At 39.9% G+C, this 25,331-nt stretch overlaps 3 protein-coding genes across 5 annotated transcripts in view; all 3 read right to left on the bottom strand.

Moving 5' to 3' along the window:
* TBX19 (T-box transcription factor 19) overlaps positions 1–6,067 on the bottom strand; it is a 26,626-nt gene extending 20,559 nt beyond the window's left edge. Inside the window, exon 1 of the mRNA XM_054836188.1 lies at positions 5,973–6,067. The gene's annotated coding sequence lies outside the window, so the exon portion shown is untranslated. The remainder of the gene's footprint in view (positions 1–5,972) is intronic.
* Positions 1,399–12,457, bottom strand: SFT2D2 (SFT2 domain containing 2). Of its 2 annotated transcripts, XR_008578564.1 has the most exons (9): positions 12,242–12,457; positions 11,331–11,417; positions 10,912–10,997; positions 9,731–9,812; positions 7,645–7,680; positions 7,470–7,528; positions 6,710–6,739; positions 5,973–6,075; positions 1,399–3,778 (listed from the first exon to the last, which is right to left on the bottom strand). XR_008578564.1 is itself a non-coding variant. In XM_054836318.1 (8 exons), exons 1-8 carry the CDS (start codon positions 12,302–12,304, stop codon positions 6,036–6,038), a joined length of 483 nt encoding a protein of 160 aa, XP_054692293.1. In that variant the 5' UTR covers positions 12,305–12,457; the 3' UTR covers positions 1,399–6,035. The 2 variants fall into 2 exon arrangements, 1 of the variants encoding a protein (XP_054692293.1); XM_054836318.1 differs by having other exon boundaries at positions 1,399–6,075.
* Positions 12,458–13,195: 738 nt separating this feature from the next.
* On the bottom strand, positions 13,196–25,051 carry TIPRL (TOR signaling pathway regulator). Of its 2 annotated transcripts, none has more exons than XM_054844623.1 (7): positions 24,736–25,051; positions 21,416–21,595; positions 20,475–20,574; positions 19,212–19,343; positions 18,723–18,818; positions 17,890–17,952; positions 13,196–16,256 (listed from the first exon to the last, which is right to left on the bottom strand). In XM_054844623.1, exons 1-7 carry the CDS (start codon positions 24,834–24,836, stop codon positions 16,107–16,109), a joined length of 822 nt encoding a protein of 273 aa, XP_054700598.1. In that variant the 5' UTR covers positions 24,837–25,051; the 3' UTR covers positions 13,196–16,106. The 2 variants fall into 2 exon arrangements, with proteins under 2 accessions (XP_054700598.1, XP_054700605.1); XM_054844630.1 differs by lacking the exon at positions 24,736–25,051 and adding an exon at positions 24,072–24,616.
* Positions 25,052–25,331: the final 280 nt, after the last annotated feature.

Genomic DNA, 25,331 nt, shown 5'->3' on the forward strand with positions numbered 1-25,331 from the left:
GCAGCAGCCTTCCAAGAATCGTGTCACTGAATTTGAATCTGGTGCTGATGATGCTGCCCCAATATTTATAAATGGGATTCAGGGGACTGGATGCTGTAGCACAATTGATAAACCCTTCCAGAGTATTTCTAAGGAGCAAAGTCATCTACAGAATACACTTTCCCTAGAGGGCAGCTGATTGTTCATTGTTTAGAGATTTCAAATGAAGGCTTAATTTTATTTATTTTTAAAATATCATTCAGGTATTAAGACCTCAGCGTGAGAACAACGTGGCAAAGCTCAACAACTTTGTTGTTATGCAGGAGGTTGAACTAGGCAAGCAAAATAGCTCTAAGCTATTAAATATGGGAAGCAGTTATTGCCCTTTTAGGACTCACATTCTTAGCTTTCTTGATATGAACCAGATATATCAAGCTCTCCTGACAGTCCTTGGAAGCTCTAGCCTTTTCAAAAAGATAGACTACAACCCTCCAGGTTTCTAGATTACAGGAAGACAAGCTGCTGCTTCTATTTCAAGCAAAATTTTGGAGTTTCCTGTAGGACAGAAATTTGATTTTAGCCAGCTTTGAGAGATTACTTGCTCAGAAGAACATGAAAAAAAGTAACTGAAAACTTAAGTCTCCCACAGAACACAAATCTCATCACCACCCTTCGAAAAAAATGCAACTGCTTTGGTTTGCCCTGTCAATCAAAAAAGGTTTAATGTACTCTGAACAGTCCAATGCAGAGCCCTGTACACTGCCAAGGAATATTAAAACCACAGCAAGTGTTTGGATGTGTATTAGGCACAACCTTAAACAGACATGCTTTCTGAAAGTTTGAAGAAATCCAAATACAAAAAATTAAAATAATTGCCTCTAACTCTAACACACATAACTCAGTAGCTTTTTACTTCCAGTGTACACCAGTATTCAGAGTGTATTTATTCCACAAAGAAGAGCCAGAGGCATGCTGTTTCATAACTCTAGTCTCTGCTGACAGAACAGCATCAGGAATTATTTGCTGTGTAGCATGGACTAAGCAAATAGTTTGTTGGCACATCTAGGTTGACTCCTGAGGTAAGTAAGTAATAATAAAGATATCGTCCCCACCTTAACAACTCTAGTTCCACCAACCGGTTGTCTAGGTACATGCAACTATGCCAATAAGAATTTGGTTGAGCTAGTTATATGCTGGGTAAAGCAGCTGCACAGCAGTGGTGACCCAGAAACTCCTCTCAGCAGTCCATGTTGTGTACACAGCAAAGGAAGCGAGGAGGAGACAATCACTATTTAAAAAAACCAAAACAAACCAAAAACCCAAACAACAACAAAACAACAAACTAACCCACAGCAATTCCAGCATCATCTGGAGAATCAGCATCATTAAAAACTCCATATTAACCATAAGAGCAATTAATTTAATGCAATGACAACTTTATTGAAGGAAAAAACCCCCAGCACTTGTAAGTAAAGATTTCACTTCATTACAGAGAAAGTTGTAAGTTAGGAAAAAAAGATGTTTATCAAAGTAGAAATACAACCGTAAATACATAGAAAAAGCAGAACAGCAAACAGAATCAGTAACAGCATAAAACATTGTGGAGAATTTCTAAGAGTTTGGTTTTTATTTTACAAAACAATTCCACAGCTGTTTAAAAAAAAAGTAGTGTTGTCACATTACAGTGAGGCAGTTTTAAGAAAATACACCATTTCTGTGCTTTGTCCTACATGGTCAGTATTTGCTATGGTTGTAAACATCAGTATTTAAGACAAATGTGTGTTTAAATATCATCTTCCTCCTCAGTTTTGAGAGTCTACAGTAGCAACAGTGCTCGCTCTTTCATTAACATGGTTAAGTACCAAAACCAAGCAAGAACCATTCTCAGAAACTCAACAGAGGCTCTTTCAATCTCTTAGCAGAAAGCAAAAGGGGATGAGCTTCCCCCACTGCTCCACAAGGCAGTTCCCAGAACGTGAGTTTCAGACTGCACATAAGCAACAGAGCCATGAGCCTCCAAACGCATTGCACGCCAGCTGCAATCTACTCACAGGTTATGATCAATTCAGGTCTGTCATTCTGCACCTAGCTGGAAGCTAGCCCATAGTGGAGTCTTTGCTCTCCCCCCAGCTTGCCTAATAAGTATCCACATATAAAGCTTAACACACTCTAAAAAAACCACAACAAAAACCAAACACAAAAACCCCCTCACATGATTTCTTAAAAGAATTTCTATTTGGTGCAGAAATTTCTTCCTTGTTTTTTTGTAACAGCTCACGACCAATCTTATTACTGTAAATATTATACAAGATTGAATTGTTCACATCATCACTGTAAAACCGTCTCAGATAGTACCGGTATTCACAGTGGACTTTATCACATAAAACAGAGCAAAACTTTGAAGTAATGAAAAAAATCCCACCTTTTAATGTTGACAATCTCAGTACTTTAGGAATAGATGACTACCACCTCCCCATTTCCATTTCTACTATATCTGGAAAGACATCTGGTCCCAGATACACATATTTCATGCTAGAACAGTATGCTAAGGCCACTTGGTTAAGGTTAGGTTACCTGTACTGCAAAAAGTTAAAAAAAAAAAGTGGATAGGCAAGTTGACCAACAGTGAGGCTGGGCAAAAAGCACTTTCTGGTAGAACACCAAATCCTACTGAAACAGGCATCCAACATCATACAAGTTTCTTTAGGAAAGTCAGCCTTGAGTTAAGTCCTGTAGGCAACTGAGCAAGGACTTTGGGAAGGAAGGAGTTTTGTGATTTAAAACACAACTATGTCTGCTGTAGAGCACACACAACAAACATTCCTGCCTGGAAGGACATTTAGAAAACTAGAGAGGGCTTCAGAAGTAACCCACCGCACTTCCTGCCAAGCGGATAACCAAAGCTGATATCAAAACTTAACACCAAGTAGTTTTAATGACAAAAAAAATGGTATAATGGTATAATCTAATTCAGATCGAAACTGATCAAGAGGGAACATTCATACACTAGTTTACTCCCTGATTATGTAAAATCATATAAAATAAAGTATTTTAACGAAGTGGAAAAATCTTTTGCTGCTAAACTTGGCAATAGCCTGAGCACAACTACTTATAAGTGAGCAAGAATCTGAAGAGTTTTGTTCTGATAGAGAGGAGTTATCTTAAGTCAAAGCTGCTTGTAGATGAAGCAACAAACCCTGAGTATGTTTCACATAGTGGCAAGAATACGGTGAGCCTCTCCTACTGTCTGACCTTCACAGGAACAGAATCCAACGCCAAAGGGCAACATAAACACTAGTGGCACTCCAGTGATCCTTATGCCTTTGGGTTCCCTTCCTTTAAGGGCACAATTGCTTAGCTTCATGTGCTATGCAGTCAAATGAAGATTTATTGTTCTCTCTTATTGAATAAGAAGCTGTACAGCTGGAATTACAGCTTTAAAAAGGATAGGAGGGGGAAGAGAAGAAAAAAAATCCGTTTACGTTTACCCACTATCTATTGGTAGTTTCCTAAGTTTTCTACTTCTAAGTGGTTGTGCTCACAACAGTCAGCTACAAGGTTCCAGTTAGCTGCTATGCAAGTTGAAAAACTAATATTCAGCATACCCAATTCTAGTGTTCTTCTACAGGAACTGCTAGAGTCAGGGTACCACAATCCTGCACAAGCTAGTTAAGGAATAAGCAAAAGGCGCTTACTCCTCCTAATCTGAAGTATTCGAAAAAAAGAACCCTTGAAGTCAAATTCCATTATGTTGACTGCTGATGAGCCTGGAATGATGATCCAAATTAACATAATCTTCCTGGAGAGGGGAAGGAGAAATTATGTATGTTATACATGTAGCGTTTTCCAGGATCACCCAGAGATGTTAAAACTAAGGAAACATCAGAATGTAAAAGGCATTAGGGTTGCATTTCAATTGCCCTTATACAAAGGAATTCTGTAAACATTATCAAAGTCCTAATAAAAGACTAACATGGGTTCTTTGACAGATATAAATTTGGTTTTGAACCTACTCCCTGCTAAAGACGACATACATTAGTTTAGATACTTGTCTTGGATCAGTCAGGGAAAGTATCAGTATTCTTTAATTCCCAGTCTCTCTCAGGCATTAAGCCAATTCTTCCTTTTGAGAAAAGTAATAGTCAACCTAGTTATTTCAATACTAACTTCCAAATCCTAGGGAGAAAAAAAAAAAAAAAAAGCACTAGGTCATAGCACTTGAACATCATCCTGTATAACTGATTCATCCCAACATCAGTGCCATGTTTTCAAGGCGGCATTTTCCATTCAAATGCCCTTGTAACAGTAACTCTAGCCAGCTGGAATCCACAGAAAGCTGCTAAAATTTCCCTTTCCTGCCATCCTTAAAAGGGATTTTTAATTTTTTTAGAGGATCCTAACAGCAGGATAGCACTGCTTTATAAATTATCAGAAGGACACTTAAGTTCAAGATTTTGAATTAACTCAGTTTCTAGTAACTTTCTGGAAGCTATAGAATTATTTGGCTTGACTGTGGGTTTATACTTAATTGCCAGGTAGATCTAGTTTTTTTCCTACATCAAAAATCTTTGTGGTACAAGTCAGGGATACACGTGCCATGCAAACACAGTACTGTTAAATGACTAAATTCTTAGGACATGGAGGACGAGAGGCTTCAGTTCATACTAAAGTCTGCTGGATAATCATCTTCATAGACAGCGACTCCAGTAAGACAGTTTGGTAAGAGGAAAGGTGAAAGCAGTTAGAGAGTATCTCACACAGAAGAAGTGGGAATCTGTGCTTAGATATTAAACAACTCACCACTGCAATGGTTTGGAAGTAAATGATTATACATAGCTCAGAAGATAAGAGAATGTACAGTGGCCTTGGAATTTGGATACTGACTGTTCAGAATTTGTTTGGAGCTGGCAGCTAGATTGTTACACGCTTTCTTTGTTAAGACAGGTAATAGAAAATTGTACTTTCTCATCAAAGCAGAAGTTTACTAGTGTATGCAAGAGCTTTAGGAGAAACAAAACTGATCCCACTCACAAAAAAAAAAAAAAAAAGAAATGTTGGAGTTAACTTATTTACAAGTTCAAAAGAAAATATCTTTTCCCCGGCCCTCACTGCTTAAACAATAGCCCACTTCCACCTTATCAACAGTTTGTCCTTTAAGAAAGGACACACATGAATTCTCTCTTTGCTTACCTACCATGCCCTCAGCTTTGCACTGCTCCTATGCTACAGCTGGGGGAGAAGAGAAGCACCTTGCTTGATGTGAAAAATTTGTTTTCTACCTTGTATGTATTGCCTTTAGCTGTAGACAATGCAAAGAACTCAGGTTCCTGGCAGTTGGAAAATTCTATTAACCTTATTTTGCAAGTGCTTTTCCTACAAGAACAAGTTTTCACAGATGAAGAATGTCCCTTTCATGTATTCTGAAGAAACAGCATCAGTCTAAACTGAAAATTAAATACTTCACTAAAGATGCAAACATTTCATATTTACCCCAAAACAGTCTTTTCATTTAGAATTAAATCTTTTAGAAGTCTCATAAACCTAAAATTTTGCAAGAGAGGCAGGAAAAGAAAGAATACCAATATTCCATTATCCAAGGCAAACAGTGCAACAATTAAGTGATGTAAGGCAATTTTAAAAAACCAAGTTGTCAGTAAGAAATCAGTTGGCAGCCAATTTCTTTTTCTTGAAAAAGAAATCCTCCAGGCTGGCATAGTCCCATCAGAGCTGAGGTCTCCATTTTACAGACTTCACATATTTGTTACTTTTGCAAAACCAAATAAATACATGATTTTACATAAGATTATCATAACAATTCTGGATTTCTGCCCAGTTCTTCTGCCAGACTGAACTTCATTTGATCATGAGCACCTTGTGCTACAGACACCATTGCTTATAAAACCAAGCAATTGCATACTCTGGATTTAACACAAGGAGCTTCTAATGACAAGCTGAAAGGCACGTGTTTAAGACAGAAGTAGGAAAATACATACACAGTGATCTTAACATAGTTCTACTATACTTCCTAGAACTTTGTGAAGTATCCAGTATTCCTGTTAGGACAGACAGACCGAAACACATTTCTTCACAGCATCCCTACAGGCAAGGGAAAGAAAAAAAAACAGAGTCACCTCAGTTACGCTGTTTGATGAGACTCATTCCATGCTGCTATCACACTGACACCGAGGACTTTAAAGATCAGCTGATCATGTATTAATTGTGCTTACACAATCTGCATGACTACGTGAATGCAGAAGAGACAAGCGGGTCTGCTCACCCTCCACCTGCAGTGGAAATGAGACCTGTACGCCTGTACTGAGGCGGTGCATTGAGGAAGAGTGAGGCTGATGGAGCAGGATAGAGAACTGTGTGCTCAAAGACAGAACAGTGCTCATGGGGGACAACAGGAAAAAAAGTACACTGAAGAATACACTCGTCTAGTAGCATTTTGGACCAGTATTTAGGTATTCCAAAGGCAAGCCTTAAGTTTAGCACGTGGTCAGCACACTTACATATTTTTATAGGAAGTCCTCTCATTTTGTTACATTTGTGTTCTCCCACTAGAGAAGATGCTTAGTTTCATTTTCAGGTTTAACTACATCTATTTCCTCCCCCTAAAACACCACTACAGAAAATCTCCTAAAGCCATAAATTACAATGCTTCTATAAACTAATCTTCTGTATCATTAAACCTCAAGATGACAAAAAGAAAGGGAGCGGGGAAGCTTACCTTGCAAACGGTATGAAGGAAATGCTGTACCTAAGAAGAAAGATTTTCTTAAAGTTACTCTTCATGTCAGATTTTATTAGAGTCACAAACAAGAACAACCCCTCTGATGCTCTAAACAGGTAACTGCAAGATACAAACTCAGAGCTTCATTTTAGTTGTATAAGCAACAGGAATGAGTATCCTTGCAAGTCATCTTAGCCCAGCCAGGTTGTGAAACACTATGGTAAAACCAGGGGGCATATTGTAGAAGCATTTTAAACAAAGTTCTCCTGCACCCAATATTCTTCATGCTCCAACACCTACAGGCAGTCTTGAGGGCTGGCTAGATGTTCACATCTGGGACATTACACAGAGCATACGTCAAAGAACGCTGACATTTAATTTGAGTGGCCCATCTGGGTCTTTTAACAAGAAATTCAGAAGAGTGTAAAAGAGGAATACCAAAGAGTAAGCAATAAATTGATTTAAGAGGGAAAGAAAAAAAGCAGTTTTACTTCAAGCTCACAGCAATTAAACACATTCAAAGGAATGTCCCCCAGGAATGGAGCCCTGAGCTCCATCTCCAAAGCCTCTGAAGTGGTGCAAGAGACCAAAAAGCAGGAACAAGTCATCTCATTTATGCATCGTCTTGCATCTAGGGGAATGGCGAGGTAAAAATTCTCCTCCCCTCTAACTCACACAAGGTCAAAATTCACTCACAATTTAGCTACTGATGTTAGGTGTAATAGAAAATGGAGGACGTGGGAAAAAAATCACTTACCATGCCAAGGCAAAAAACTGTAAGATGCAGAATAGGAGCGCTAGTCCTCTTTTATGCCACTGGAGGAAGAGAGAAGGGGCCGGGGGGAATGTAGTACACAATGAGAGAACAATGTAAGCATCTTATTTTTACAATATACTCCAGTTATACATACATACAGGACTCAAGTACTCACCCAGAAAGCAGAACACAGTGTTAGTATGAGACACAACTAGAAGAAAACAAACAATTTCTATTAAACATAGAAACAATGCCAATTTTTATAGATGTTGTAACACCATAATAGGTTCCTTCACAGAGACAGAAACACATTACATAATTTCATGGTTTTATCTAATCCTGCATAAGGGTTCCTCTGATTTAAAATGCTCTCACTATTATATTTCTGAAGTGAATTAAAGCAATGAAGAAACATCAGCCCAATATCTCCAGAAAACAATTTTATGGTTGCAAAGGAGAAAAAAAAAAAAAAAAAAAGGAGGAGCTCCTGCAGCTCTTTTGCAACATCAGCAGGTTCCTACTTCATCCCACACACTTCTTGGCGTCACAGGTATAACCACACTTCATCGTTTTGCATAAGTAAGTTTTCAGTTACAACTCTACTTTTTCTGCTTCTGTACACGCCACATTTCCTGTTGATTCTCAAGGTTACCATGGGGTTGAAGTTGTGCTGTTACTGAATTCCTACCAGTTAAAGCCACAATATACTTTCAAGAACTTTCAGCTATTGTTTAGTAGCTCTCCTGTTTAATATAAAGTCCAGCACAGCCACTCGAATTGGCACTTTTTTTTTTTCTCCCAGATTTGCACTGTGCCTTTACTACAGTTGAAATCTTGGGGGTAGTACGTCATTTTGGATTATGCTCTGTTTTAACACAAGCCTCCTTTTAGTTCAAGTTTTCATTTTTGATTTAAGACACGACAGTTCGTTTAGCTATAACAGATGCAGATACTTGATCTTCCTTCATCAACATCTAACTCAGCCTTTTGATACACGTGTACCATTGTGCTACCAGAGATAGTGTGCATTTTTCTGCTTAAGTAAAAAAAAAATAAAGTTAGTACTACATATTTGAGACAATAGCACATACATTGCCAAAGAAATCATACACTTCACCTCAATCATGACTACTGACATCATATGTAGTTTTTCCATTAGTCTTAAGGTGGTGATTTGTATATTAGTCTAAATACTACATCATACATCTAACAACTGGCTTTATTCCAGTGAACACCATTCCAGGCATTCTCTTGACTCCTGGCATCCTAAATGCATACAAAACAGGCTTCTTGACTGTGTATGCTCAAAGATTAGCAGCAGGCAATTTCTCAAGCTCTACCAGTTGCCTGCAGCCTCTGTGGATGTTTAAAAAGAAAATAGGAAGGGCTGATGCCAAGCAAACGATCCAAAGACGTTCACACTGAAAATGGGAGGACAGTTTCATGCAAGTTAAACCACCTTCCAGATTTTAGAATCCCCAAGAGAAAATCAGGGATAGAAAAAGCACATGTATTTTAAACAAGAGTCTGAAACTTAGCAGCAATTTGCAGACACACTCTGCAATAGAAGGTTGGCCATAATTCCAATCTTCTTGAGATTAAAATAATTCCAAGGGCTGAGTTCAGTTGAATTTGCATTCAACAAAATTTCATTGTGTCATACGAGTTTCAAAACCTGAAGCTATCAGCCAAATGGGACGATTTCTGTATTTTTAATGCAAGATCACCAAGGCATAGAGATTCCCCAGTTGCTTTGTCAGGAAATGATGATTTTATCAAGGTGGAAATACCTATGCAGCTCTTTAAAGCAAATTAGATAAAATATAAAAAGACAAAATTATGCAAAATAGAATGTCTAACAAATTCCATAGTACAACTTTTTAAAAACTAATTTCCCATCTTTTGTCTTTTAAGCAACATGAAAACATGATATTGTGTCCTCAAGCACCCTAAAAAAGCACGTGCATGGTTCACGCACACCAGCCACAGACCCTTAATACTCATTTAGCAAAACAACTTGGCTTCAACTCAGTCTTTCATAACAGGGAGGTGGTTTTATGGTGCTACACATACCTTTCCAGATGCGCAGGATGTTGGTGTTTAGAGAAAAACACCCAAACAAACAAGCAACAAAAAACCCCCACAAAACCCACGCACAACCACATCTTGAGATATAGTTAGATCAATGTATATGAAAAGACTTTACAATGGAAATTGTTTACAGGTTAGCATGAGTTAAAACTGATTCCTTTGATACTTACTAGCATAACAGTAGTAGCAATCAAACGTGTAGGCTCAAACATCCTTTTCAATTGTTTCATTGGTCCCATAAGAAAGAGAGTGCTGTGAAAAACAAAACAAGATGAACACAGAAAGTAGAAAGGCAAAAGTGAAACTAGGTAAGATTCCGGATTAAGTGGGGAGTTTTGTTGTTAAATTGTCTGCTGCCACATGGGACATCAGTAGACTATGTTATGGTGAACAGTGCTGCCTAACAAAAGAAACAGGATATACGAGACAAAATCCATTCCTGCTTTTCTTTGCACAAAGTATTTATTCTATAATTTTGTTCACACTTATTCAGTTACAATTAACATAAGCAGAGCAGATCAAGCTAGAAGTATAGGTCAAGGTCAGCTTCAATTAGATCATTCTTGACAGAAGCTTTTTTAACCTGCTTTTCAAAAACACCAGCCACAGAGGCTCTGCATGGATTGCCAGGTAAACCAGCTCAATTCCTCTACATAAAGGGCTGTTTTCAGGCCTGGATCCATTCTCTGATCCCTTACCAGATCTGCAGCCCTCATTTAGAGCCCTGGTGATTGATGCTACATGAATGATACAAGGTGAAAGTTTTAGGTAAGGTGATATTTCTGCCTTGTATACTATATTATTCTGCCTCGTTACTGTATTAGTTCCAATTCCACTCCTTGTGCTTTCAAACACCTTGTTAAGTTTCCTCAGTGACGGAGGGTTACATCTGTCACAGTCAGTGGTGTTATGCTTCAGGAACCTCAATGGCCATGAAGGCTTATCAAATAGGCCTACCCTGACAGACAGACTGCCCCACATATATCCACCAAAACACACAGAACATTACCAAATGAAAAATGACAAAGAATTATTTTTATATTGAGGAGAAAAAAACCAAGTGAATCAAAAAACCTCAATGCTCAAAGCATGAGTTTGATTTTTCTTTACTGATGAGTAACTTTTACCTTGAATGTATTGCTAATAACAATAAACAAAATAAAAATTTTCTTTACTATTTCAGAGCACTACTGGGGAAATGCTTTCTTTAAAATTCAGCAACAAGAGAATGATCAACATAAGCAAACAATCTTACACAAATGCAACAGTTTCTATCACTTATGCACCTTCACCCATCATTCCACTTTAGTTTCTCAGCTTTACTAGGAAACTAATATAAAAAGATTGTTACCTCCCAATAGACGCAATATTCCCCAATGTATAAAACACTGCAAAGAGCATCAGTCCTTTCTTTGGTATCCATAGCAGACAACTACCCTAAAAAAGGAACATTTAGAGAGAGAGAGAGAGGGAAAAAAAATTAATATTGTTTTTATATTGCAAAAGAAATATATCCAAGAAGTGTCACAAAAGAAGCCACAGGAAACCTTAAACCCAAGCTGCAGAATCACACACACACACAGAGTAAATTGCATTTATTGGCATTCTTGTTAACAATTAGGGCATTACATCTAACTGGAACTGATCCACATGTCTTCCCAGAGACTCAAAAAGCAATAACAATAAAAAAATAATCAAGCAACAACAAGGCTGTAATTATTGGGGCTTCTGAAACTCAAATATCAGAGGGATCTGGCAAAAAGTCCTTACCAAGAGCGAGCACAGGCATCCTATCACAAAACAAGCAATGAAGCCTTTCACTCTGGTGCCCCAGCCTAACGAAGTTGCCTCAATAACCTAGAAACGAGAAGAAAAAAATAAGAGTGCAAGTTATTATTTACTACCAGATCTTGCCACTTATCAAGCGTGTAAGTTTCCTCCCAGATGCTAAACTGCGCCCAAGCTCAAACGGAGCCTCGGTTTTCAAGCACCCTCCTCAACGGCCCGTAGGAAGCGCGGGTGCTGCCGAGGGACAGCCCCGTGAGGGAGCAGCCACGGGGAGGGAGTCCCTGCGGGACGGAGCGCTGCCTCCCGCCGGCGTGAACCCACGCGGGACTGCCCACCCACGCCACACTCACCGGCACCGGGAACTTTCGCTATTTCGCCAACTCTCCAAACAAACAGGCGGGGGGGTTGTTCGTTTGAGTGTTGGGTTTTGGTTTGTTGTTTTTTTTTTTTCCCTGCCCACACCAAGCAAGCGCACGGGCACGGTCCCGTTCCCCTGCTTTATTTTCCTGCCCCAGCCAGTCCAGGTTCACTCAGGAGACCGCGTCGCTTTCTCACAAAAGCCAGAAGCCAGGGCCCCTTTCCCAGGCAGCGGCACCCCCGACAGCAGCTGTTCGCGGAGTAAAGCACGGGGAATTTAAAAATGTAAGTTAAAGGTTCCGAGACCGGCTCCGGGCGAAGCACCGTCCCCAGCCGGCTCCGCCCTGGGGAGCCGGAGGCCTAACGACGGGCTGAGGCGGCGCAGGCCAGTCCCGCCGACGGGCCACGGCGGCGCTCAGGGGCTGCGCGAGGTCTCCCTTTCCCCCCCATCGCTACGCTTTCGCCTACCGCCGCCGAGGCCCCAGCACGCAGCACCCCCCTGCCCCGGAAGGGAGGCAGGGGGAGCGGAGCCTTACCTCAGTCAGGCCGCTTGGCTCCTCCGCGTCGTGGCCGCTCAGCACCCGCTTGAGCTTGTCCATACCGCCCGCCTCGGCCCGCACCCGAGCGGTTCTGCCCCACGCACGGCCGGACTACCCTTCCTCTCCTCAGGGACTACCAGCTCCGGCATGCACCGCGCCGCCGCGAGCTACCTGCTCTCGGCAGGTAGATGAAGGACCGGCGGGAACGGCGCGGAGGCTGCCGGGGGATGTAGTCCGCCGGGCGGGGGAGGCGGGACCGCATCCGGCGATGAGGGGGAGCAACCAGCCGCCTTACGAGCGGAGACACAGCCCGCCGGTGCCCCGCCGTCACGGGGGGTCGGGTGAGAGACGCTGAGGGGAGAAAGGTCCTGGAAACGGTGTCGCTGGTCCTGTGCTTCCCCCCATCTCCCCCGGGCACTCCAGCCGTCCTGTGACAGCGCTCCTGGAGCAGGTGCACGAACTGCAGTACTGAAAGTCTTCCACATCAGTGAGGTTAAGACAGACCAGCCTAGCGCCGATGCCCAGGCTCATGGGGCAGAGAGATTATCTTCTTTGTAATTTCTAGGTTTGGGTTGGGTTTTTTAAAGAGACAACAAACACTCCCTAAACTTTCCCTAAGCATCAGGCACTTCTTACTCTTCCAAGCATACGATAGCTGACGTCTAAATTATCCAGAGTTCAGGAAAGAGAGCCCACACCCTCTGCCAGCTTTACTTCTCTAGTTATATCCTGTCTCCTTTGAGACCGCGTTTGAATCCATTACTTGGCAACAGTGAAGCTTACAGAAATAGTAATACAGATTTAATTTTCCTCCCACTACTGTGGCTCTTCCCCTGTTCTGAAAAATGTATCACCTTATTTTCATAACTAGCCAGAGTGGTCTGATGACAAACAAAGGCACATGGATGCAACATCTTACTAGCACACAAAATTCAGCATCACAAGTAGTTATTTCAGTTTATTTTACTCAGATAAAAACAGAACTATAAAATGTTTGGTACATTTTATTTAGCGACATACAAGAAAGAATATAAACTGCCACATATTAAACTTGCCACAAAACAGCTGGAGAATCACCCCACTCCCCCTAAAATTATGTATCCAAAGTGGTACTTTTTTGTGGAAAATTTGTACCAGAGAGCTTGTGGTACACCAGTTTATACTGCTGCTTCTGATAATCTGTGTGGTATAACAGAGTCACAAAGTGCTCCAAGTTTTACTTTGTAGTAACTTCCTAAACATGTTTTTGTGATTTCCCCAACGTGTGTGTTCCACTTAAATGCACAGCACCCAAAATAGATAGATATCACATATCTACATAGCCAGGATTCAAGTCCATTCAAGACAATTGTATCAACAGCTCACAAATTAGTATGTATGATGGAGAAGGTAAAATACACGGTATAAGCTAAACATGCAGAGCACCTTTTCAACGCTAGGTGTCGATTCTGTGGGTCGTCCCCCCCATACTTTAGCCCAATGGAGCTTAATATTAGCATCACTGACCAAACCCAAATCACAATTTTAATTAGCGAATGCAGATATAGTTTCCTTCATGCTAGCACTACATCAGCTCTCCTCTCAGTCACTACCAGCTTTAAAGTGTGTTTTTATAAGCCTTTAAGGCATGTAAAATAATATTTGCTTAAGATTAAAAAGTGCCATGATTTACTTCCACCAGTAAAAGATCTCTTCACCCCCACTTGTTGTTCCCTTCCTTTTCGCTCTCTCCCATATCCCTCTATCACTGGAGTGGACCTAAATAATCTTCTATTACCAAATGAATTTTGATGCATTCATTTGCAGCCCCTTCTTCATCCTGACACTAAAATCTTTAGGAAACAAGTGCAGGAAAAATGAAAAAAAAGCCAACAGAATTTAGGACTCTAATGGGGAATATAGAGGACTTCACCTCTATTTCAAAGCAGTCATAAATGCACTCACCCAGATCATGTCTGGCTGATAATAATTTGTCAGAGACTGTTTAACTTCAGTACTCTTCACTCATTTTATCCTATGGATCATAATATTTTTTGCAGTAATCCTTTCCAAAGGATTCCAAAGATAAGGCTGAAGGTGTAGTCAGGAAAAAAAAAAGTAATTCTAATCAATAACTTTTTATAAAATAATCCTCACAAACCCTCAGTGAGGTAGGCATGTATTAACTCTCATTTTTACACGCAGAGAACCGAGACACAGAGAAGTCGCTTCCCTGTGGCCAGAGTAAATCAGTGTCACAGGAAAAACTGCAGTTAGTTCCTGCCTTTCGACCTTATGATCAATTCATTAGACCAGGCTGCCTCAAATAAATGTGAAAGAAAATGGGTTGGTTTTATTAAGGAAACAGTCATTTAGATGGCAGTAGACTTTGTTTTCTAAAAACCTCAGGGTCTTCTCTAGGTGAAAACTGTTTCTCAAAAAAACTGGTTAAATACCAGGGTTTGGGGTGGGTTGTTTCTATTAAGCCATGCAGTGTAGAATATGAAGATTTTTAAACAAAAATCTCCAAGACATCAGAATGTGTACACATTCTTACCTGCCACCACCTAAAACCACAAGGCCTGCTTTTCACTAGTCATTTGCTTTTTGCACTTCATTGAGTGTGAGCAGTAAACCTAGACAAGTCTGTTTAGCTCCCCCATTCTTAAGCCCAACCATTAACGTAATTTAGAATTTCCAAAAGCAATACAAATATTTGAAGTTTAATCCATGAAGTGTTGAGTTAAACCCATGACTATACATGTGATCACACTTCTATTAATATCAGAACTTAAAGAATTTTAAAAATAAACCAAAATGATGTATCTGGAATACATGTTAGCATCCTTTTAAGGCTATATAGGATCTTGTTTCTCAAACTGCATCCAAATACCAGCATCCTTTAGGGATTAGAGACTAAACACCCCTCTCTTCCCCAGCCATAAGCCACTCTGCAATTTAGCAATTTGACTGCCAGGGCAGTATAACCATCATACACGGGCACCATCCGATACGTCCAACAGAAGGTCAATACAGCACAACATGTTTCCAATGTAGTACGTGACTGCAGCAGCATATAGACCCCAAGTAATAGTCTTCAGAACTGCCTAGAGGAACGTGGCTGACATCAGATTACACTAGTATTTGTGAAGAGACCTATCAGTCAGTGTGTGTTTCTCTTAACCTCCAGCTTTTCTCCTGCTCTGGAGTTAATGCCTCATAAATAAGGTAATTTTACCTTTATATAGTGTCAAACAAATGCAATTTCCCCGCCCCCCCTCAACCTATCCTCAGATGAAATGAATATTCTTAAGTTAAGAGTCTGGATCAGAGTTAATAGTTGGTTATCAGCTCACAGTAGGGGAAGCCAAGCAAAATGTGTAGTTTAGGACTGACGACTCAAAATAACTGCAGAGGAAAATCTACAGTTTTATTTTCATTTTTGTTTTTTTTTTACTGTGGATGATTTCTCAATAAAAATAAAATCATGCCAATTTCACGACTACAGTAGTCTCTTAGTATCTGAAGCAGCAATAACAAAACTTCATAGAAGTGTTTGTGGTGGAGGGTCCAGACAATACTCCTGCCTAACCGGCAAACTAAACAGAACCCAGACTCTTAATCGTGACAGTCTTTCTTCAATACCATTGAGGACTACAACTCATCACCAGTTTATCATTAACTCCAGATACAGGTTAAAAAAAAACACAAACAAAAAACACCGTTAGCAAAACCTGCTTGAAATGTTTTCTTTCAGGGCTACAGAAAAATTAGCCAAATTTTTTATTCCACTAGTAGTGAAAACGCCCCCCCTGCCCCGCCATGGCAATAGTTACATGATCACATTATCTCCAGTCTACTTCAAGTCCATAGAAAGTCACATTTATTTAGACTTAACACACATGGTTTCCAGTGATGCTTCTGGTTTAGGCTCCAGCTTCTCTGGGAATTCTAGTTTTTCACAGATTGTCTCCTTTATGGGTAGATACTGAGAGATCTCGTTAGGTTCCGTGAACAGGGAAGGTGGAACATGCTAAAAAGCAAAAATTTTATATGAAACAAGTGAATGAAAGGCGGGGGAAGAGAAGGTATTCCAAACCCAAACTTTTATGGGCAATTAATCTATATATAATTTACCTGATTTAAACATCTGAAGTCAGGTATAATTACTAAAATTTACCTTATAACTTCAAAGGTACATACAGCCTTTTACTCCTTGTATGGATCAACAGACTCAGGAAAGGTATTTAATGTTTTTAAGCAGCAGATTACAAGAGCAGAAGAAAGTCAGAGACATTCATGAACAGCTACAATGTTTTTAAAAAATGTATTTATCATATGAATGTAACAAACAGCCTTTTTGAGGGTCTAGTTCTAGATGAGACTAGGAAGGGATCCCATGCTTAATATCTTCTAGCCATTGCAATATACTGATTGGAATAGCTCAGATTTAGCTATTGATAAGTCATATACCTCAACATGTACCTTAGTTTTATGAAGTCCACCTCAGACATTTATATGAAATATTAAAACTCATTGGCTTGTAATGTCGTATTTGAAGAAATTAGGTGGTTTCTTTAAGTTAATTAATATCTTTCTCTGGAGATTCCTGTAGACAACTTAACTTCACCACATATAAGATATTTGATGAAAAAAAAAAATCTATACTGAGCAAACTACCTTTAAACTTTCTAACAACATTCTTGAAGTAGTGTATCCAGAGCTATTCAAATGCAACCTGTATTTTGGCTACGCCTAACATGCAAGGAATCATACTACTGTTTCAATTATTTCAAACCTAAGTGAAGCAGGAATCTTTTTCATTATACCTGTGCAAGCTGATCTAGGGAACTGAAAACCCATATGCATTTCCTCTCTATAACAGTAGGCAGTAAAAAAATATTTAACAGCATAGATGGTAATTTTTAAAGATGAGGTGAAGTAAAACCTAGATCACTGATTTATATTTCAAAACCCATGAAACTATCAAAAAGCTAGTGTCTGGATTTAGGGTTTACAGGGATCATATATTGTTAAGAAATGATACAGTGCCCCTTTCCTCTACAAGAAAAACATTTTGCAAAAATATTCCCTCAGAAGGTTAGTAACACATTAGTCACTTTTCACAGGTGAAGGAAAAGCAAGGGAGAAGGAGTATAACAAGAATAGTGAAGATGAGGTGTTGGGTCAACAGCTGCAACTCCAGATGTGCCACAAAACATTCTGAGCCATTACCAGAGTTTTAAGGTGGGCTATTAAACTTATTTGAGAAAAACTGAATCAGTGTATTACCAAACAGATCTTAATCCCTAATACTACTTGCAAGCGTACAACCAGCCCTGATATTTAGCATCATGGGACATGGACTACCTGATCTTGTGGCTAAACAGTTCTATGTAAAAATAAAATACTTAAAAAAATCCTGTTAACTCAAAAGTAGAAAAAGTAACCCAATCCCGTATCTTGTCATGTGACCAATGGATCTGAGCATTTACAAATGCAAATCTGCCATGAAATCACAAAAATAAATGTTGCACAAGCAGAAAGGTTTTTCCTCTGTATAGATTCCAAACCTAACAATGACTTACCGACACAGTATTTTCTATGCTGACCATAAAACAATTTTAAAAAGCAGACAGGAAAAAAACATTTTAAAAATGCAATACCTTTAAACTTGATATTTTGCTTTCTCTGGATGTATATTCTCGCAACATGTAGGCCTTGTCAGCCTAATGGGAAAAAATAGCAAAAATTAATTACAAAATTATCATCTAGAATCAGTACAAAATAAGAATTTTAAATACACTGAATTTAGTAAGCATTTGAATTTTGTTGACCACAGACTTTCACCTGGGAGCAGAAATGTATGTTCAAATTCACAAAGACAGACAAAGATGTCTGGCAGTGTTCTCTTTCCCAAAAGTCACATTATTGTGTGCATGCATGGAAAAAAAAAATAAATTCTGTGACTGAATATGCTTGTTAATCTTTACTCAGCTGAACTCCTACATCAGTATGAATAGAGCTAGACAGAATAAGCAAACCACAACTGTTACATTCTGTATTATTTATGAGATACTAGAAGTCAATGTTGTATGGGCAATTATTTGCAAGTTAAAACTTGCAGTCATTTATTAGACAAGCCAAAAACCATTTACTTGGAGACGAGGATAAGAACAATGTCACACCATTTACTGTTGCTTGTTTTTCCTCTTGTACTTCCTCTCTAATTTGCATCTGTCAAATATATTTAAATGATTATTTCATATAAGGATTGCCTACTCTGCTCATACAATACCTAGCCCCATGGCATCCAGCACTTGGTTGCCAATTCAGCACCACCATAATAACAAAATACGCTTGAAAGTTCAGTTCAGGTAACCTCTATGTCCCTAAACATCAGTATTAAATTACAGGAGCATCATCATCAGGTCTTCTCTGAAAGTAACATGGCAAGGGAGCATCTGTAAAATATTCATGAGGGTGACTAAGGGCTTACCTCATGATGAAGCCTTGTATCATTCATTCTGATAAGTACCCCATCAACTCGCAAGAAAAACCTCAACAGGACAAAAAAGCTGGAAGGCATGACTCTCTGCAAAAATAAAGACATATATTACAAAGTTTTAATTTACATATGCACTTCTCTACATCAGATATTCACAACAAAAGACAATCAGGAGCTTGCAGTGGTAAAGTCAAAATTTGGGCTGTTGATATGCTACAGCTATCACTGGACAGCAGGGCAGACAGTGTTTCAAAAGATTCTTAGGCAGGATGCAGAAAGAGGGAAAAGATTGGTCCCTGAAGCAACAGACAGAACGATTTCAAGACAACACAGTTTTCAGTAACATTATAAGAGCAAGGATAAAGAACTCTGCATTTTAAACTTCAAATCCCATAAGAAGCAACATGCACAAAGTGACTATTTTGCATACATTAGCCAACTGAGTCACCAAGCGTCTTGTATACAGTTCTTAGTACTCACTATTTTTACACTCAAACTTGATACTCCATGATCGTGAAGTTCGTCTTCAAACAGAAGTACTTCTTCAAAAAACATAATTTGTTCCCTGGCTTTCAATTTCTCTGTATTTATGTGTTCTGTTGTAGGAACAACCTAAAGAAAAGATTAAGAAGTTAGCATATTAATTTGTTGCCAAACTGCATAAAGTTTGTCCTGATCTTTTAAATACTGCAACTGTTATTTTTATAAAGGAAAAAGCTTTTAGGGCACTAAGCTTAAAACATCCCAAAATTCTAAGAGGAAAAGTTAAAATTAAAACCAAAGTTTCCAAGAGGAAACATTGATCAAAGCAAAAGCCAACAGTGGGAAATTCTGAATAAAGTGCCCTCTGGGTACAGGCTCAGTAGGCTTTCAGGTGCAAACAGTTCTGCTCACCTTCTGTACGTGAAAACATTCAAAGATGCCTCGTGTTTAACATACAAATGAGAAGTTCTGGGTTATAAGTAGTATTCCATCCACTTAGTATCTCTGGCCAACTACAAACCCTGCACAGGATTCTAATAAAGCCTTTCCATGGAAATCAAGTACCTGTATGTTTTCCATCTCACGGTCTCCATATACGCTCATACACTTCTGCTGCCCAAAGACTACAGGCCAACAAGACATTGTTTTATTTCTATGGTGTATTTTTAATTCCAGAATAACTCAAGTGATCTATAACTAATGCAATCCTAGTGACTTAATATAGATTATCTGCTTATTAGCAAGTGATCTGTATACAGTAAAGAGAAGCTTTATTCTAAAGTAAATAAAGACAAGGGAGGGCCTGTCAGTTTAGCATGAGGAGTTGCTGTTGAAGAAAAACATAAAGCCATTGAAAGCAGCCAGATCTACATATCTGCTTACACAAACTAGCAAACAAAGAGTAAAGTTATTAGAGAATGACACAGTGCTGTTGTGTGTGAGGAGCTCAGGGCTTCAGAGGGGCATCCAGCAAGCGCTGAAGATTCTCATGTGCATTACTCTCCGAGTAAGTTTTCAGTGAGGGGCACATAATGGCACCCTTTTATATAATCCTAAAATGCTTTAAAAAACTAAGTTCTGAAAACAAGCCATGACTGATAACATGGTGAGAGACATGGAAAGCTCAAATTATACTTTGAGGTCAGAAACTACGAAGCCTGTAAGATTTTACAGAAGCCTATCGAAAGATAAACAACTGCTTCTAAGCTTTGTTTGACTGAAACAATATGCAATCAACATTTAACAAGGAGAAATGGTTACCTTTAATGTAGCAGTGTCTCCCAGCAAAGTTCCTTTGTAGTCTGTTGTGTAAGTCCAATCATATGGCTTGACAACTTCCTTAGTGTGCTCAGTCTCACTCCTCAAGAAGTGAAGAGAAAACAGCATGCTTTGTAATAATTCTTAAAAAATCACAACCTCACATAAGATTATGTATTACAATTCCCACACTCTTCAAGAGGAAAAACAGCAGCATCGTCTGTGCTGCAATGATGATGTCAAGACTTAATCATACAGTATTGCTTCTTTCACAATGTTTCCACAATAAATTATAAAACCATTACCAGAATTCCTGTGCTAACACAATCTCAGTCCTATGAGTCAAAATAAAGATTTTAGCTGAATGTTGTTGAAAAATTTGTATTTCGAGATCATTTTTTCTTTAAGTAGGCAGAAAGCAATCTGCTGACAACACACAGCAATCATTAACACTGCTATTTGCCTTAGTTTTCATAACAGCTTTGATTTCTCTCTGCGCTTTATTTCTAGGTGCTCTGCAACTGATTTCATAAATACTAAGCAGTACAAATAGTTCTCGTGCATGGAAATTGTTCTGCTATATTCCTAAGACTAAAATTTTGAACACGTACAGCATTTTGCACTTTGAAACGCCACACGATACAATCTTGTATTGCTCAAGGCTCTATGAGTTTGAAAAACAGAAACAACAATAAGCCATGTTAAACTTGTAGTTTATTTTTAAGAAAGCCAAGATACAACTGAAAAATATAGCTGACCCAATTTAACAGAGAGGATGATCATGGCAAAGAAAAACTAAAACTAAAACTGTGATCACACACTGTATCTACAGTAGAACCAAACGCAACATGGTCTTCAAGAGTTTGGTCTGTTCTTTTAACCACTTTATGACAGTTTCACATACAGCACAACAGTACTTGCCCACTGGTGATAAAATACTGTACCTGCTCTCTTGCCACTCCTCTGCACAAGCCACTTTGATCATACCTTGACAATTATTGACACATTTTAAAGCATCTGTTGCATTGAACTCAATTCCAAAACCACGATCATGCTGTATTCTTAGGACATTGTCTCCAAACATCATCTCTGGCAGGGAAGGCATGTGTAATTCATCAGCCAATCTGCACAGAAAAACAAAAGTCCCATGAAGAGAAAACAGTCAGCTATAGTTCAGTGAAAGCAGTCCTTGTTTTGGAATAAGTATTATTTAGACCATAGTAATTTAGAAGACACATCATCATCAGGTTCTGCAAAACTTTGTTGTTTTCACAGTTTAGTAGAATCATAGAATCATTAAAGTTGGAAAAGACCTCTAAGATCATCAAGTCCAACTGTCAACCCAACACCACCATGCCTACTAAACCATGTCCCAAAGTGCCACGTCTACACATTTTCTGAACACCTCCAGGGATGGTGGACTCCACCACCTCTCTGGGCAGCCTGTTCCAATGCTTGACCACTATAGAATCATTAAGGTTGGAAAAGAACTCTAAGATCATCAAGAAATAATAATCTGAATTGCAGAGTCATTGATCTGAAGTGACTTTTCCACCATAAAAGTATTCCTAAAACACTCCTCCTCCATCAGGCTCATACAAAAGTCTCATACGTGAGGAATCAAAAAAATATCTGATAAGCATGAAGTAGCAGCTTTCAACCTGTTGTAGCAAACCCCTGGATGGTCCACGAACTACTCCGGCAGACGCCCAAAAAGAAGTTTTGGGAACGAGCACTCATTGTCAGCAAGTTTAAATTCACTACACAGAGGTCCATACCTCCAAATTCAGAAGCCTACAAAAAGGGGCTGAAAACAACTCTGGCAGAGCATGTGAAAAATAAAGTGCAGAAGACACTACTGTACTCTACTATTTTCCCGAGCTGGGAGAGAATGCATACCGGTATTTGTAACCTTAAGCATGAAAGCTGCAGCCATAGCCACAGACCCAACTGAACAAAGTACTGTGTGAACCAAATAAGCACGATCCCTGCAGAAAATCTCAAACCATCCTATTTCGCTTTTTGTTTTACATCAATCTTTATTCTTATTTATACATATGAATATATAGACATACACTATGTATACACACACATACATAAAACACCACTTTATATACACACTGATCTTATTTACCAAAAGGCTTCGTATACTTCTTTTCCTCCCTACCACTACCTACTTTACTTATCAAGATCAAAAAGAAATACATGACATCTGGAGAGAAGAAAACTAGGAAATACACTAATTATAAGGAGGAGGAGGGAAGCATCCTAATCACAACTTTCACGTTGATAATAAGGCATTCCTGAACAAAAGCGGTTATTTCTGTAATCCTGCATACAAAAGAACATTATGCTAACCAAACTGAAACAAAAATAGCAAATTCATAGACCTAGAGAATAAGATACTATGTCTTTTCCAGAGAAGGCAAAATAACTTTATGAACTTTTCCATCACGTGCAGGCCCCTGGACCTGCAAAGACCAACTCCAGCACAGAAAGGAGTTCTTACCTATGGCACATTTAATCCTTCACCTTTCCACAGAGGTCACTGTGGGATTTTTGTGATATATGTTCGCCAGAAATAAAACTCCTACAGATACTATTGATGTTCCCCAAGCAATAAAAAAGGCAAAATGCCAAGAGAAATACATAATAAAAGGAAACTGACTAAAAGCACTGCAATCGGTTAATTCTTGACCCTTCAGATTTGAAGTGGAGGAATTGTTTTGGGAATCTCATGCTAGGTACCAAGACCTACAGAACCGCTAATTTTGGACTTCTCTTCCCTACCCTGCAAAATCCCGTGTTCTTTCAAGCTTGTGCTGTGGCTCTTGCAACTTTACTTTCCAGCCTTTTTCAACACGTTCTGAAAAACTGTGTGTCCCTCAAAAACATGGAAACAGATATAGATAATTTCTGAAACTCACTGAGGTGACTTTATTTTAAAACAGCTACAGTTAAAGAAACTAAATAGATCAGAGGATGAGTACAGTAGGCAATTTGGCTTCTAGCCTGGCAGTTCAAGTCTCCCTCTTGTTTACAGATAACGGAGAGAGTTAACATCCTCTTGATCTTAAGAATAAAGATTTTTAAGAGGTAGATCTTAATTTTATGGGTACAAAATAAGTCCTCATGAACACACCATAAAAATGGGATACTCTAATAATAGCCATCTTTCCCCTGCAGGACACAGGTAGAGCTTAGCTAGATCTTGAATCCTCATTACAGAAAAATTACTGTATCACAGGATTCAAGTTTTCTTATCTGTAACTGTAAAAACTAAAGGACCATTAGTCAGAAGCCGTTTGAGAAGATTATTTTAAACATTGAACATAGGATACAGATGGAGGAAGGAACATATTTTTACCTGTTTTAAGGAAGATATCTAGTGCTTTTTTAAAAAATCAGTACAATGCTGTTATGTTAAAAAATTTAACATGTACATAGTTTATAATTAAAAAAAGTGTAACATTTCAAGACATGGGACTTTATCAAACAAATTACCCTCAGAAAAGCTAAAAGCTTTGTGAATGAAGATACATTTAACGAGACCAACAAGATTTCCACGTATATATTCCAGAAACTGAAATCGAGAAGTACCTGTCAAATTCAACTCCCACTAAGCTCAGCTATGGCACTACACAGCTGAACTGTTCAGTTTCACATTAGCAAATCTGACAAAGTACTTGATGCTGACACAGGAGCGTTTTCTCCAACAGTCTGATAGCAGTGGAAATTACTACTACAAGGAGAAAGCAAATAATAAAATTTTAATGAAATCCACTATCTTAAAATAGCCATTACCACGAAATAGCTTATGACAGTCTGTGAACCACATTTAAAAGAATCTTAATCACCATCAAAAAGCAATTAAGAAAAACAGGCTTCTAATTAGCAGACTTCGGTTCACAGACGTCCAGATCTCCAAAACCATTAGCAATCGTTAAAAAAAAATTCTGGAAACCACCTATGACCTTAATCATCCCAGTTTCTCAAGCCAAAGAATCAAGCTTACCCTCGCAAAAGGAAAGGTAAAACACACACACCCCCATCCCCCAGAACTACTGGGATAAACACAGCGTCTCGCCTGCCCAGGGAACGTTATTTATTTCTTGCACAAGGCGACAAGGCGCCCCAAACCCCTCGCTGTCAGGGAGTGAGGCCCCAGCCCCGCCGAGGTTCCTCCCCGCGTCCTGGGGAGGGGCAGCGAAGGTACGGTCAGACCTTCCCTCCCTCCTCCACGGCCGCCCCAAGCCTGCCCCACCTCTCGGCCTGCGCCGACTTCATGATGTGCGTCCGGGCGGCGCTCAGCTTCCACGGCCCGAAGGTGAAATCGCGCCGGCTGCTCTGGAAAACGGGGTGCATGGCGGAGGCGAGGGGGAACGCCCCGCCGAGGAGAACGCAAGAGAGGCTGGAAGCGACGGCGGCGGGGCCTGCCCTAGCCTGGCCTGCCCCGCCTCACCTTTCCGCCGCAACCCGTACACCCCTAACGGCAGCAACGGTGCCGCCGGAACCGCTGCATCACGGGATTTCCGCTTCCGGGGACGCGCTCCTGCGCGCGCAACCCGGAACTGTGCGGCGGCAGGACGTGACGTGCGGCGGGGCGGGCGGTGAGGGCGGGATGTGCCGTCTGGGAGTTGCCCGCGGCGCGGCTCAGCGGGGGTGATGGCGGTGGGTCCTGGGCTCCTCTGCGCCCCCGGAGCCGTCGTGAGAGTGCGGGAGGGAGCTGCGTACTTCTTCCCGCCCGCCGCGGGAGAGGGGCGTCTCCGGCCTCTTCTGCCTGGCGGCGCCGCAGTGGGCAGCTGGGCGCGAAGAGGCAGCGAGCTCACCTGAGCCCGCTGTTCTTGAGGAACCGAGCTG

This window comes from Grus americana, chromosome 1 (assembly GCF_028858705.1).
Source record: "Grus americana isolate bGruAme1 chromosome 1, bGruAme1.mat, whole genome shotgun sequence".
In the NCBI taxonomy this organism is placed as follows: Eukaryota; Metazoa; Chordata; class Aves; order Gruiformes; family Gruidae; genus Grus; species Grus americana.

Coding starts and splice junctions, on each gene's coding strand:
- SFT2D2 (XM_054836318.1), bottom strand. CDS start 12,304: ATGGACAAGCTCAAGCGGGTGCTGAGCGGCCACGACGCGGAGGAGCCA. Junction 7,681..9,730: donor TTGCTACTACTGTTATGCTA/GTAAGTATCAAA, acceptor GTTTTCTTCTAG/TTGTGTCTCATACTAACACT. Junction 6,740..7,469: donor CAGTTTTTTGCCTTGGCATG/GTAAGTGATTTT, acceptor CTTTCTTCTTAG/GTACAGCATTTCCTTCATAC.
- TIPRL (XM_054844623.1), bottom strand. CDS start 24,836: ATGCACCCCGTTTTCCAGAGCAGCCGGCGCGATTTCACCTTCGGGCCG. Junction 20,575..21,415: donor GAGGAGTGGCAAGAGAGCAG/GTACAGTATTTT, acceptor TCACTTCTTGAG/GAGTGAGACTGAGCACACTA. Junction 19,344..20,474: donor GAGACACTGCTACATTAAAG/GTAACCATTTCT, acceptor TCTTTTCTTTAG/GTTGTTCCTACAACAGAACA.